Below are 15,138 nucleotides of genomic sequence, written 5' to 3' on the forward strand. Positions count from 1 at the left end.
CAGGAGGGCGCCGGTCCTGCTTCACAGATCAGGAAACAGAGGCCTAAGGGCCCCTAGTGACAATGGCAAAGTCCTGGTTAGAGACAACTGAACTGAAATCCCTGGAGGGGGAAGCTTTGCCATCTCTACGGGGGAAAAACCTTGGTAAGCGATTCCCATTGGCAGCCAGCGCTGAGAACCGCTGCCCTAAGCGTTCTGCCTGCTAAGCCCGTGCAGTTTCCAGAACAACCCCGGTCCCCGTGGAAAGCCCTGGGAATCACACACTCAGCGTATGTCACAGAGTTACAGGCTTCCGGAAGGGGGGCCGGTTTGAGGTCAAGTGGACAAAGGAATTTTAGGAGAGCTCCAGCAATTTTATTCAGATGGAACAAACAGTGAGAACCTGGGTGACTCAAAAGGCCCTACCAGTGGTCGGCAAAGTCAAGAGTCAACAGAGCCAAATATCAACAGTACAACGATTGAAATTTCTTCTGAGAGCCAAATTTTTTAAACTTAAACTATATAGGTAGGTACACTCCTTATCGAGGTAGCACCCGCACGTGGTATTTTGTGGAAGAGCCACACTCAAGGGGCCAAAGAGCTGCATGTGGCTCGCAAGCCCCGGTTTTCCGACCAGGGCCCTAGGTGTACCTGGAGAAGATGAATGACTACCTAAAGGAGAGGGACCGTCCCCTCCTAGGTCAGGAACTGCCCTGGCCTTCCTGGAAGGGCGTCACAGGAAAGCAGCTGATAAGAGGGGTCTGGGAGCCTCGGGGAGGACTGGGAAAGTTCTCGGCATGCACGTAAATCTGGAAAGTTCATGTTAAAGTTTAGCCCGCTGACAAGGCCAAGTGGACTCCGTGGCTCTGTAGGGACATTTATTGACTGTTCCTGGGAACTCCACCTGGCCCCCGCAGGGGACACACTTCACGCTGCATTTCCTGCTACCACTTCTACTGGCCAAAGTTTCTGTCTCCACTTAGGTAATGGAGGCTTGTTTTTAGGGAGCAGCCAGTTGAGAAATATGGGTTCCCACGTGCTGTAAACAGCTTAGGGGCAGGCGACAAAAACCAGAAAAGCTGGGCACTGCCTGGTGACTAATTCTCCAGCTTCTCAGCAGATCAGATTCTCAGCCCAGCTGCTGCCAGTCCTGCTAGGAGACAGTTCCCAATGGACACGTACCTGTGACAACAGTCTACTATTTGCATTGTTACAGAAATTTTTCTCTAAAATCCCAAAGCCAGGTAAAGCCTAATTGCCAGTTTTACTGATGGAGAAATACAGGCATTAGATAGATGATAGATAGATAGATAGATAAATAGACAGTGATTTGTTGAGTTGGTGAGAGCTTGGAAGAATGAAGTGAAGCATTAGGTCTTTCTAGCTCCCACTGGCTTCCAAGGGCGTGTCCGTGAAAGCCTTCAGCAGGTCTCCAGATGTCCTGCAATACACTGTCCTGGTTGGTGGCAAAAAAAAAAAAAAAAAAATCACTGGTGGCCTAGCTGGGTCTAGAGCCGTAGCAGCCTGGCCCCCACACACTTCTCTGCACACTGCGGGGATGACCACACTTCTCTGCACACTGCGGGGATGACCACACTTCTCTGCACACTGCGGGGATGACCACACTTCTCTGCACACTGCGGGGATGACCACACTTCTCTGCACACTGCGGGGATGACCAGCCTTCTCTGCACACTGCGGGGATGACCAGCCTTCTCTGCACACTGCGGGGATGACCACACTTCTCTGCACACTGCGGGGATGACCACACTTCTCTGCACACTGCGGGGATGACCAGCCTTCTCTGCACACTGCGGGGATGACCAGCCTTCTCTGCACACTGCGGGGATGACCACACTTCTCTGCACACTGCGGGGATGACCACACTTCTCTGCACACTGCGGGGATGACCAGCCTTCTCTGCACACTGCGGGAATGACCACACTTCTCTGCACACTGCGGGGATGACCAGCCTTCTCTGCACACTGCGGGGATGACCACACTTCTCTGCACACTGCGGGGATGACCACACTTCTCTGCACACTGCGGGGATGACCACACTTCTCTGCACACTGTGGGGAATGACCACACTTCTCTGCACACTGCGGGGATGACCAGCCTTCTCTGCACACTGCGGGGATGACCACACTTCTCTGCACACTGCGGGGATGACCACACTTCTCTGCACACTGTGGGGAATGACCACACTTCTCTGCACACTGCAGGGATGACCACACTTCTCTGCACACTGCGGGGATGACCAGCCTTCTCTGCACACTGCGGGGATGACCACACTTCTCTGCACACTGCGGGGATGACCAGCCTTCTCTGCACACTGCGGGGATGACCACACTTCTCTGCACACTGCGGGGATGACCAGCCTTCTCTGCACACTGCGGGGATGACCACACTTCTCTGCACACTGCGGGGATGACCACACTTCTCTGCACATTGCGGGGATGACCAGCCTTCTCTGCACACTGCGGGGATGACCAGCCTTCTCTGCACACTGCGGGGATGACCAGCCTTCTCTGCACACTGCGGGGATGACCACACTTCTCTGCACACTGCGGGGATGACCACACTTCTCTGCACACTGCGGGGATGACCACACTTCTCTGCACACTGCGGGGATGACCACACTTCTCTGCACACTGTGGGGAATGACCACACTTCTCTGCACACTGCGGGGATGACCACACTTCTCTGCACACTGCGGGCATGACCAGCCTTCTCTGCACACTGCGGGGATGACCACACTTCTCTGCACACTGCGGGGATGACCAGCCTTCTCTGCACACTGCGGGGATGACCACACTTCTCTGCACACTGCGGGGATGACCAGCCTTCTCTGCACACTGCGGGGATGACCACACTTCTCTGCACACTGCGGGGATGACCACACTTCTCTGCACACTGCGGGGATGACCAGCCTTCTCTGCACACTGCGGGGATGACCACACTTCTCTGCACACTGCGGGGATGACCAGCCTTCTCTGCACACTGCGGGGATGACCACACTTCTCTGCACACTGCGGGGATGACCAGCCTTCTCTGCACACTGCGGGGATGACCAGCCTTCTCTGCACACTGCGGGGATGACCACACTTCTCTGCACACTGCGGGGATGACCAGCCTTCTCTGCACACTGCGGGGATGACCAGCCTTCTCTGCACACTGCGGGGATGACCACACTTCTCTGCACACTGCGGGGATGACCAGCCTTCTCTGCACACTGCGGGGATGACCACACTTCTCTGCACACTGCGGGGATGACCAGCCTTCTCTGCACACTGGGGATGACCACACTTCTCTGCACACTGCGGGGATGACCACACTTCTCTGCACACTGCGGGGATGACCAGCCTTCTCTGCACACTGCGGGGATGACCACACTTCTCTGCACACTGCGGGGATGACCAGCCTTCTCTGCACACTGCGGGGATGACCACACTTCTCTGCACACTGCGGGGATGACCAGCCTTCTCTGCACACTGGGGATGACCACACTTCTCTGCACACTGCGGGAATGACCAGCCTTCTCTGCACACTGGGGATGACCACACTTCTCTGCACACTGCGGGAATGACCAGCCTTCTCTGCACACTGGGGATGACCACACTTCTCTGCACACTGCGGGAATGACCAGCCTTCTCTGCACACTGGGGATGACCAGCACAGCCCCTCTGGAAGGTCCTCAGGACTGAGCCTTTGTCCGAGAAGAGGAAGGTGTCCCTCATTCTCTCCTGAGTGTGCCCACCTGCTGAGTGTCTGCTCTCACCTGTACCCTGGCCACTAATGACTGCATCCTCATGACACCCTGGGGAGGGGTTTGGGGTGAGGGAAGAATAAAGATAGAGAAGATAGGAAATAAAGTCAGCTTAACCAAGCTGCTAACATTATTAATGCTATGAAAGTTGAGGCATAAGGAAAGACTCCATTCTTATTTCAACTAGTCTGGAAACATCACTTTTTAAAACGTCTTAGTCCTGTGTCAATGCCTGGATGTATATCTGGACCCCCAGGTGACCCTCTGAGGCCCACATCTCCATCCACCTAACACCCATTGTGCAAGCCACCAGGACTCAACCTGACCTCCTGGTCCCCATCGTCCAGACTGCCTGGCATCCATCATCCTGACTGCCTGACATCCGACTGATATCCGTTCTGGACCAATCCCAGGACTAAGACTATAGAGCTGATCATTTTCAAGAACATACTTTTAACTATAAAAATTTTACACTTTTCTTCTTTATAGCACTTCTGAGTTTTTGCCTAGCTATGCTCCCAGTTTGCAAACTTCGAGACCCCTGAATAAATCTCTAATATTTATTCCTAGCAAGGCCTCCAGACTCTTTTTGTATTTGCTCGACAGAGGTATTGAAGAGGAGATGGCACAGTGCTGGGGCGGGGGCACATGTGCTCAACAGGGGTATTGAAGAGGAGACGGCACAGTGCCGGGGTGGGGGCACATGTGCTCGACAGGGGTATTGAAGAGGAGATGGCACAGTGCTGGGGCGGGGGCACATGTGCTCAACAGGGGTATTGAAGAGGAGACGGCACAGTGCCGGGGCGGGGGCAGATGTGCTCGACAGGGGTATTGAAGAGGAGATGGCACAGTGCCGGGGCGGGGGCACATGTGCTCGACAGGGGTATTGAAGAGGAGATGGCACAGTGCCGGGGCGGGGGCACATGTGCTCGACAGGGGTATTGAAGAGGAGATGGCACAGTGCCGGGGCGGGGACACATGTGCTCGACAGGGGTATTGAAGAGGAGATGGCACAGTGCCGGGGCGGGGGAAGATGTGCTCGACAGGGGTATTGAAGAGGAGATGGCACCAGATGTGCTCGACAGGGGTATTGAAGAGGAGATGGCACAGTGCCGGGGCGGGGACAGATGTGCTCGACAGGGGTATTGAAGAGGAGATGGCACAGTGCCGGGGCGCGGGCAGATGTGCTCGACAGGGGTATTGAAGAGGAGATGGCACAGTGCCGGGGCGGGGGCACATGTGCTCGACAGGGGTATTGAAGAGGAGATGGCACAGTGCCGGGGCGGGGGCACATGTGCTCGACAGGGGTATTGAAGAGGAGATGGCACAGTGCCGGGGCGGGGGCAGATGTGCTCGACAGGGGTATTGAAGAGGAGATGGCACAGTGCCGGGGCGGGGGCACATGTGCTCGACAGGGGTATTGAAGAGGAGACGGCACAGTGCCGGGGCGGGGGCAGATGTGCTCGACAGGGGTATTGAAGAGGAGACGGCACAGTGCCGGGGCGCGGGCACATGTGCTCTCGGGCAAGAGGAACGTCACTCCCTGAAAGACTGCAGCACAAACGCAACTTCCTCTCTTCAGCCTGGTGCAAGCTGAGGCGCCGAAAGCCGTTACTTGATAAAATCACGCACTGTTCCCCTAAGGGCCCCTCTGATTTTGTGGAAGGCAGCAGTCAAAGAGAAGACTGTGAACAGGAATATGTGTATTTCAGTTGTAGTCTGAGTCAAGGGGACACGCGCCCCGACTCTCTGCCTCATCTTCCAGATCTCGGCAGACCCTGACCTCTCCGTTGCTCAGCACAGTGCAGAACTTGCCGGGCACTCGGCAGACCCTGACCCCTCTCCATTGCTCAGCACAGTGCAGAACTTGCCGGGCACTCGGCAGACCCTGACCTCTCCGTTGCTCAGCACAGTGCAGAACTTGCCGGGCACTCGGCAGACCCTGACCTCTCCATTGCTCAGCACAGTGCAGAACTTGCCGGGCACTCGGCAGACCCTGACCTCTCCGTTGCTCAGCACAGTGCAGAACTTGCCGGGCACTCGGCAGACCCTGACCTCTCCGTTGCTCAGCACAGTGCAGAACTTGCCGGGCACTCGGCAGACCCTGACCCCTCTCCATTGCTCAGCACAGTGCAGAACTTGCCGGGCACTCGGCAGACCCTGACCTCTCCGTTGCTCAGCACAGTGCAGAACTTGCCGGGCACTCGGCAGACCCTGACCTCTCCACTGCTCAGCACAGTGCAGAACTTGCCGGGCACTCGGCAGACCCTGACCTCTCCACTGCTCAGCACAGTGCAGAACTTGCCAGGCACTAGGCAGGCCCCCAGTGGGTGTCTGTACTGGTGAAAATAACTTGGGGCAAGCAGGAGGTAATCCTGTGTCCCTCCCTCCCTTTTTTCCTCCCGGGTGACCTTTGGGGTTCTGGTTTCCTACAAGTAGTGAATTATTCATGTCTGTTCATAGATATCAAATTGGCCCTTCCAAGGTTGCCAGCAGGGTGGGGCAGGGAGGTGGCTTTGTTCAGTCTGTCAGTAGGAGGAGCAGCCTCCTTGTTTAAACAGCCCTTGCAGGTGGGTGCCTGTTTTTGCTAAGTCATCCTGGGGATGCTCAAAGCCCCATTGTGAGATCCTTCCTGTCCTCCCAGGCTCCTCCTCTCTCCCCACCCCTTTAATAGATCCTTAAGTGGGCTCGAGCCACTTTGCCAGGCTCGCCCTACACTTTCACCATGGCTTACATTGCCAAGTCCTTCTACGACCTTAGTGCTATCAGCCTGGATGGGGAGAAGGTAGATTTCAATACATTCCGAGGCAGGGCAGTGCTGATTGAGAACGTAGCGTCGCTCTGAGGCACAACCACTCGGGACTTCACCCAGCTCAACGAGCTGCAATGCCGCTTTCCCAGGCGCCTGGTGGTTCTTGGCTTCCCTTGCAACCAATTTGGACATCAGGTGAGGGGTCCCTTGCATTGCATTCAAGGAGTTGGGTTGTCTGGTAGGCTAAGGGGAGGGGAGAATGACTATGTATGTTAGAGTGTCTGGAATCGTGGGGTATGTTTGTTACTCCAGGTCTCTAGTACATGTGACTACCACGGGAAAGTATATGATTGTAACTGTGATTAAAGACTGAGGGTGTGGAGTTTTACTGTTTATTGTCTCCCCACTATACTCCATGAGGGCTGGTACCAGGTCTGTTTTTCTCTCCGTTGTGTCATCAGTGGCTAGGGTATAAAAGGCACTCATTAGTTATTTGCTAAATGAATGAATGAATGAATGGAGGAAATAAAAGATCAAGAATCAAATGAGGATTGAACTGAATCAGGAGACCTTAGCCCTAACTAGCATTAGTTCTGCTATTTAATGGCTCTGTGCCATAGGAAGAGTCACTAAATTTTTCTGTTTTGGTTTCCTCATCTGTACACTGGGGATAATGCCACTTCCTTATAGGATTATCGTTAGGCTCTGAGGATAAGGATAAGATATCCTAAAGTAATCTGAAAAATATAAAGTAATATGCAAATGCAAGCAACTTTATTATTCAGATTGAAGAATTTTGTTTATGTGTTTTAAATCAGCCAAGTGGAGGGTGAACTTGGGGAGGAGCAAAGGTGTGCTGTATGCATGTTACCACCTGCCCCTCTCTGTCTCTGATGAAAGGGTCAAGTCGTTACACATCTTCAAGTTATCTTTCAGGGATTCTTTTTATTTTCACTTATTATTTTAACAGCATAAGCAGACAGAATGTCCTCAACTGAACTCTCTAATTATAACCCCCTTAGTTCAACTCCTAGTGGCATGAAGACGAGGAAGAGATGAGCAGAGATACATGCAGGAAGGCTGAAGTATCATTAGCTATGACAAACCTGAGCCCCAACCACTACAGCTCTGACTGTTCCTTCCCTCTCTCAGTCTGTTTCTAGGCTTGGCCAAAGCAGGAGCGATGGAAAAGGCAAAACCTCTTTTAGAGGTGTCTCTCTGGCCCCAGAGGTGCCCCCAGTCTTACACCCTCACTTCAGGCTAGCTGGTTGCTGGAGGGAGTCCATAACCTGCCAGTAGCCAGACAGCCATTTGCATTAGAGATAAGAAGTCTAATAGAGATCAGCTCTGGGCTCAAGATGTCATGACGACCTAGAACTGACTGTACTAATTGGTTCTAGTAGGTTACAGCAGGAAATTTGTCCCAGAGGGAGACATCTGACTCTTAGACGTGGAGGGGGGGTGGAAAATAAGGGTTTCTGTGGGCCTTTTAGGGATGTTATGGGTGTGGAATGTGAGTGGGGACAGATCGGCGATGGCAGTGGGAGGGAAGAGACGGGTTAGAAGTTCTGACGAAAGCTTTTATCACTGCGCAGGGTGGATGAGAGGGGCCGGCTTTCATCCCTGCGCAGGGTGGACGAGAGGGGCCGGAGTCCTGGGAGAGCAGTCTGGAAGGGAAAGAAGTGATAATCACACATTCACAACCTTGAGCTCTCAAGCACTTAATTCCCCTAATCCTCTTTCCCTGGCTTACTCCAGAACCTGAAAACCCTCTGTCCTATTTAATTCATTCCCGTTAGTCACTAAGTGATAACATTCTGGATACATTCACTGATGTCTCTCATTTTGCCTTGTGGCACCTGAAAAACAGACTTCCTTGGATGGGGGTCTTCCTTCATCAAAGCTTCTTCCTAGTTGCACTTCAGATGTAGGACAAGACAGGATAAAAGCGAGCCGCCATAAATCCGTTCTCCTAAGCCTCAGTTTCACCCTTTGTTTGAGGAGCTGGGTAGGGCGGAGGGAACGGGCTCAACACTCACCTGTAATTAGAAGCCACAGAGGCAGAACCACAGCAGCGGGGAAGGCAAGGCGGTAACAGGACGTGTGTGTAGGGCTGTGTGGGGAGGTACGTCGGAGGGCTGTAGGTTCAGTATGACCTGAACGCCCTTCCCATTCTACAGCCCTGAACTTAAGGTTTCCTGAAGCTTCAGACAGATCCCCTAGAACTGCTCAGGGTAGACTGGAGAGAGAAGCAACAGTTCAGAAACACTAAATCTTTCCATATAGGAACAGCAGAGTGAGGAACTGCAAAAACTTTCAGAAATGGCCCAGCAAAACATCAATAGCTGTGAGAGGGAAAACTCCAGCCGGAGGGCAAAGCAGATGACAGGAAGAAAAGAAACAAAGAGGAAAAAATACATAGAAAAGAATGATCCTGGGAAGAGAGTACAGCAAGTGAAAATTTTGCATGTTGTGGACCCTTCGTTTCCCCCTTCCTTCTTCCATGCTCTTTGTCTTTTTCCTCCCCCAGGAGAACTGTCAGAATGAGGAGATCCTGAACAGTCTCAAGTATGTCCGCCCTGGGGGTGGATTCCAGCCCACCTTTACCCTTGTCCAAAAGTGTGAGGTGAATGGTCAGAACGAGCATCCTGTCTTCGCCTACCTGAAGGACAAGCTCCCCTACCCTTATGATGACCCGTTTTCTCTCATGACCGATCCCAAGTTCATCATTTGGAGCCCAGTGCGCCGCTCAGATGTGGCCTGGAACTTTGAGAAGTTCCTGATCGGGCCGGAGGGGGAGCCCTTCCGCCGCTACAGCCGCACCTTCCCCACCGTCAACATCGAGCCTGACATCAAGCGCCTCCTCAAAGTTGCCATATAGACGCGAGCTGCTCAGCACGCAGATCTCCTACTCCATCCAGCCCCCGAGTGTCTTTCCTTAGGATTCAGTGTGTCCTCCGGAGACACTGCTGGACCTAAGCTTTCCCTTGAGGTCGGTCTCCTTCACTGATGAGAGCCTTGCCTTCCGGTTTGCCTGTTTCTCTTTTCTCTCCAACCTTCTGGTTGGCGATTCAATTTGGGTCTCCAAGACGGGAGGGCTCTGGGCCTTCACAGAATGATGACACCTTCCTAAACCCGTCTGGACTGGGTGGTGTCTGAGACGTGTGAAAAGCCCTAAGCCAGCCTGTGAGCTCAATCCAATAAAGGGCAGGTGTGGACACGGCCAGGTTCTCCTTGTCTTCTTCCTTGACAGGGTAGAGGAACGGTACCGATTGCAGGTGGGACAGAGAAGCTGGCAGCACACCAAGGCTGGGGCGGGGGGCTCTGATCAAGGGGACACCCTAATGACTGGAAGGCAGGCCCTGGTCAAGGTCTGCAGAGGCAGGTTGCAGTCACAGGAAAGGAAATTGCATTATGATTCTTTCGCTCTACTCCAGAACTGTGGGGAGGAGGTGATAATGAGGGGTAATGAGGAAGGAAGGAAAGACAATGGGCCCTTTGGTTGAGAGTGCTAAGGTTAATTAGAGGATTCCAGTCAGGAAGATGTGGGCAGTGGGCCAATTAAATATTACCTGCACCTTGAGAATTTCCTAAGAAGTCAATCTGGTGAACTTTGACTAGGAGCAGGGCACGGAGGGTTCAGTTACTGGCAGACCTAAGGGCACGTCATCATTTCCTGATCACCTTGCCCAGCGACACGACTTTGATCCTTTGTTGGACCAACTTTCCCACCTTTACAAAGTTTGCAGTGCACCCTTATCTCCCTCAGACTCGCATATTCACCAACTCAGGCACAGGGCAAACAAGTCCAGGCATAAACAACTGGTTTCATTTCCTCTTCCATGAGGGTGGGGATGGGAGAAGGCTCCCTTTCACAGACTGCCAGCCCGCCAGCGTGATAGCTATTCTGTGACAACAGAGTTCTGCCAAGTGGCTTCGTGAGGACAGTGCCCACGACTCCTCATCTAGTACAGGCATACTCAAAACACGTCACCACCCAAGGCCAGGTCCTACCATGTTCTGGAAAAGACATCTGCTGCAAGGCTACTGCCCTGTCACTTTGCCCCACAGACCTCTTCCTAGAAACTTATTTCACCTTTCCTTCTTTGACCACTAGATGGAATATTTTTTCCTCTTTATTGAAGCCCTGAAGCAGTGGTAGTCAACCTGGTCCCTACCGCCCACTAGTGGGCGTTCCAGCTTTCATGGTGGGCAGTAGCAGAGCAACCAAAGTATAAATAAAAAGATTTAACTATAGTAAGTTGTTTTATAAAGATTTATTCTGTCAAACAGCAAAAATCCGACATAAAGTACTTGGGAAGTAATTATTATTATATGCTTTAACTTGCTGTAACTCTGCTTTATAAATTTTATAAAGTAAAGTTACTTCCCTACTTTATAAATCACCATTACTGTGTAACCGGTGGGCGGTTAGAAAATTTTACTACTAATAGAGATACAAAAGTGGGCGGTAGGTATAAAAAGGTGGACTACCCCTGCCCTGAAGGAACAGTTCTCGAAACTGAACACACTGCTTGAAAACCCTAATGCTGAGGGGGATAGCCTATGATGTTTCCATAACTATTTTCCAAGCACTTGCATCATCTAAGAAGCAAATGTGGAACAAGGCTAAGGGTCCCCACTGTCTGACTTTCAACCAAAGCTATGTCATTGACTGTGCTTTATTTCAAAAGGGTCTTCTGAGTGTTAGTTATAGTGGGAATCCCCTCGCATCCTTCTGCAGGGCCTTCTGCTAAATTAAGGTTGCCCTTAACTTGACTCTTGAAAACTCAAGCCTTGCAAGATTCCTGCTCTTAAAAGCAACATTGGGGTATGGATTTTTTTTTGGAGGGGAGGGCAGGACCAAGCACTGATTTTAGAGCCATAACCAGAGACAGATTGCTTCCCCGAAGAAATGAGATACAGATTCATTTTGGATGCTAAAATTTGTTCATCATCTTGATAGTGCTATAGCCGTTAGTTACAGCCAGTAATAGCCACCCTGAATGTTAGCATTAAGCTGAAGGCAATTTAGGGCCTGAGATGCCAGTACAATGTGTTGGGTCTTACCCATGAGGCTCAAGTTGAAAGAAGTATTTAGGGATCCCAAAGGAATGGGAATTATAAGTGATTTTGCAGAGAGAATCAGAAAGGACCATAATGCTAGGAAGACAACTCCTCATTTGTGCAGGAAAAATGCTCTTTGCCAACACAATAAACTAAAAAAATAAAGATTATACTTAAAAAGAAAAGAAAGATGATGCTTCTTGCTTCAGAAGGGCCAGGCCAGTTTGGCTCAGAAAGGAACGGGGAAGGCAGGATCAGAGGGACTTGGTCTATAAGGACACTTTGTTTTACTAAATCTTTAGTTATGCTGTTGATAAAAAGAGAATTGAGGAATTGTTTCCTCAATTTCTTATCTTGTTTGATCACCTTTCACATCCTCAGAAGTATCACCTTATGGTCATAAACAGACAAAGCAAAGCTACCTCATGGTCATAAACAGACAAAGCAAAGCTACCTCATGGTCATAAACAGACAAAGGAAAGCTTAATATGATCACCCATTTTCCTAGATCAACAAAATCTTTTAGTCAAATTTCCCCAGGGTACTCAAGAAGTAGGAAGACGTCTCATAAAAAAGCATTCCCAGAAGTGCTGAGGTAATGCTACTCAATTTAGAAGAGAGACAGAGAAAATTATTTGAGGGCTCTTACAAAAATACAGCTTGGATGAAGTGATTTTAGAAGATTGGCACATAGACTGAAATGATTATTATTGCCACATCTAGGTTCCCACATCTATTTGTCCTTAGTTTAAGTTAGCCAAACTCTAATTGATTTCTTGTAGTCAGCATTACAACTATTATTCAAACTACCACGTACTAGACTCATATACTACGTAAGTACTTTATATAGGTTACATTAGTTTAATCTTCATACTTACCCTGTGAGGAATTTTTATCTCTTTATTTTTTATTGTTCACTTTTAGAGAGAGAGAGAGAGAGGGAGAGAAAGTATTCACTTGTTCTTCCACTTAGTTGTGCACTCATTGGTTGCTTCACGTATGTGCTCTGACGGGATTGAACCCGCAACCTTGGTGGGTCTGGATGACGCTCTAAGATAATTGGCCAGGGCCTTTTATCTCTATTTAAAGAGAAGGTAATTGAGTAAGACACCTGCCAAGGACAAAGGGCTCTAGAGTAGCAGAGCTGAAAGTTAAAACTCAGGTCAACCTGACTCAAAGGCCCCTACTCTTAACCATGACAACACTGCTTCCTTCTATCTCAGAGTTTCTCCATAAAGACCACTGAGAGATACCTATACATCACACCGTACAGCCTAAAAACCCTTCACTTTTATCATTTGATTTAAAAACTCCATGAAGGAGGCATGATTATTTCTTTTTCCGTTGAAGAAACCGAGGTACAGATAGAATAAGGGACTTGCCTAATATCCCACCCTGAGCAGGTGGCAAAGCTAATTATAGACCCAGTTTTCTGATTTCCTTTCTCCCCAATAATAGTATGTCTCACAATAGAAATGTGTACTAAAGTAAAAAAATATATACATTTTAAAACTGAGAGCCTCAAATTAAGTAACTTAACCTTGCCCAGAAAAGAATGAAACTGAAAGGATTCTTGCTACTCTGAAATAAGGGAACATACTGATAACTTAAGCACCAAACCATATCTGGTTCTGCCCAGGCTATATCATATGTCAATAAATTAGTATTGGGAGAACCCAGAACCATTTGAGAATGACAGAGCTAGTTAGAATATCACAACAAACATGCTGAGATCATTGAACTCCAAGAGCCGAACCAGGCAGACTCCAGATCTGTACCTCAACGAGCAAGTAGAGAAAGAACGAGGTGTCAGGACAAGCCCACGTCCCAATTACACCAACAGGGGAAGTCTCTCTTTCTTTTTTAAAGTTGATTTTAGACACACACACACACACACACACACACACAGAAGCATTCATTTGTTGTTCTACTTAGTTGTCCACTTTCCATATGTGCCCTAACCTGGGGATCGAGCCCGCAACCTTAGTTCTGAGATGATGCTCTAACCAGATGAACTAACCAGCCAGGGCCCAGGTGAAATCTTTTCCTTCTTGTATTTCAGGGTGGGAAGGTAAAAGGATTGATGCTTTTTGTCTGGTTCCTCTTTATTTACACAGAAAAATAGAGACTCAGTAGAACTGGGTTCAAAAGGTCTTTATTCTTTTAGATCCAGAGAAAATGTATAGAAGATAAAAAAAAGAATCACAAAACGTAGCACAATGTTGGTAAATGACAATAAAATACAAGGATAGGATGTTTTGTTTTATTTTTGCACTTGTGAGCATTTAATGAACTTCCCTCCATGAGGCTTCAGGCTACCAGGACACAGCTCCTCTTCCACCCCAACACCCTTAATCTTCTCCTCAGCGCTCCTGCTCAAGAATTTGGCCTTCACCACGACAGGCTGCTTTGGGAGCTTTACCGTCCCCAGAACTTTGTAGTGGCCCAATCTCACCAGCACAATGACAGGGCAGCACAGTCCTGTTCTGGGCGGCATCTACCCATGTCTGCTCACTGACAGAGTCAAGGCTGACAGCTGGACACGAGCTCTGGTTCCTCTTTAAGTGGCAATGCCCCATACCATCTGGGTGATATTGTTGGAGCTGATCCTGGGATGATGCAAGCCACCAGCATGAGCTCGGCCTCCTCGGCGCTTCCTATGCTTGCCGAAGCGCTGTGGCCATGGCTCATGTGGCCCGAAGTTTCCGGGTCTTCCTCAGTCTGCATGGCATGTCAGTGGCCAAGATGCAAGAGCAGGATCTTATGTTTTAAATTATTATAGATTACATAGTCCAAAATAGATAGATAATTATACATTCTGCAATAGGTGAAGATATCAGTAAAGACATATAGAATCGTACTCTTGAGCTCCAAATGACTAAGTTGGAAGCATTCTAACTCCAAGAAGGGACGATTTGGAGGATATAATGGGCTTAGGGCTGCTATTTAAAGTAATGAAGCATTTTCTCTGCTTTCTGCATTCACTTCACCAAATGATTTCCTCAGCAGGTCAGATACAGACTTGCAGAAAGTGGAAAACATTTTCCAGGAATAAAACAACTGATTTCTAAGGAGCAGTTGAATTAACTTTTCTAAATAACAAATTTTGGTCTGACATGCCTAGATTTCTCAGAGTCGTCACTGATACTCTCAACCTCTCCTAATCTCGACAGACCCTTATACTTCATGTGTACTGAACACTCCTGTTGAGAGGGAGTCACTGTACTAGCTGTGTGACCCTGAGGAAGCTACTTAACTTCTTGTGCCTTAGTGTCTTTGGCTCTAAAATCAGAATAATAATACCAACCTCATGGAGTTGTGAATGAGGATTATATAAGTGCTTAAAAAGGCCTTGGTACATAGTAAGTACTCAATAAACCTCAGCCATTATTATTCCTGTTATTCAACAAAGCTTTGCCTATTCTAGTTTATGTATTTATTTATTCAATCATTTACTTATATCAGCATGGACTCATGAGTATTTATTTTATAGTTTGAGTTATAATCCAATACTAGTTAATTTTTTATTCAAATTAGCTCTTCTGTCCTGACATATCCAACCACTGATTTT

The 15,138-nt window shown here is 49.2% G+C and overlaps 1 protein-coding gene and 1 pseudogene across 1 annotated transcript; one reads left to right on the forward strand and one right to left on the reverse strand.

Moving 5' to 3' along the window:
- The first annotated feature begins 6,368 nt into the window (after positions 1-6,368).
- On the forward strand, positions 6,369-9,723 carry GPX2 (glutathione peroxidase 2). The gene is made up of 2 exons (XM_066276473.1): positions 6,369-6,695; positions 9,031-9,723. The coding sequence occupies exons 1-2, from the start codon at positions 6,474-6,476 to the stop codon at positions 9,379-9,381; spliced, it is 573 nt and encodes a 190-aa protein (XP_066132570.1). The 5' UTR covers positions 6,369-6,473; the 3' UTR covers positions 9,382-9,723.
- A 3,983-nt stretch (positions 9,724-13,706) lies between these two features.
- Positions 13,707-15,031, reverse strand: LOC136333540 (large ribosomal subunit protein uL15-like; annotated as a pseudogene).
- Positions 15,032-15,138: the final 107 nt, after the last annotated feature.

This window comes from Saccopteryx bilineata, chromosome 4 (genome assembly GCF_036850765.1).
Source record: "Saccopteryx bilineata isolate mSacBil1 chromosome 4, mSacBil1_pri_phased_curated, whole genome shotgun sequence".
In the NCBI taxonomy this organism is placed as follows: Eukaryota; Metazoa; Chordata; class Mammalia; order Chiroptera; family Emballonuridae; genus Saccopteryx; species Saccopteryx bilineata.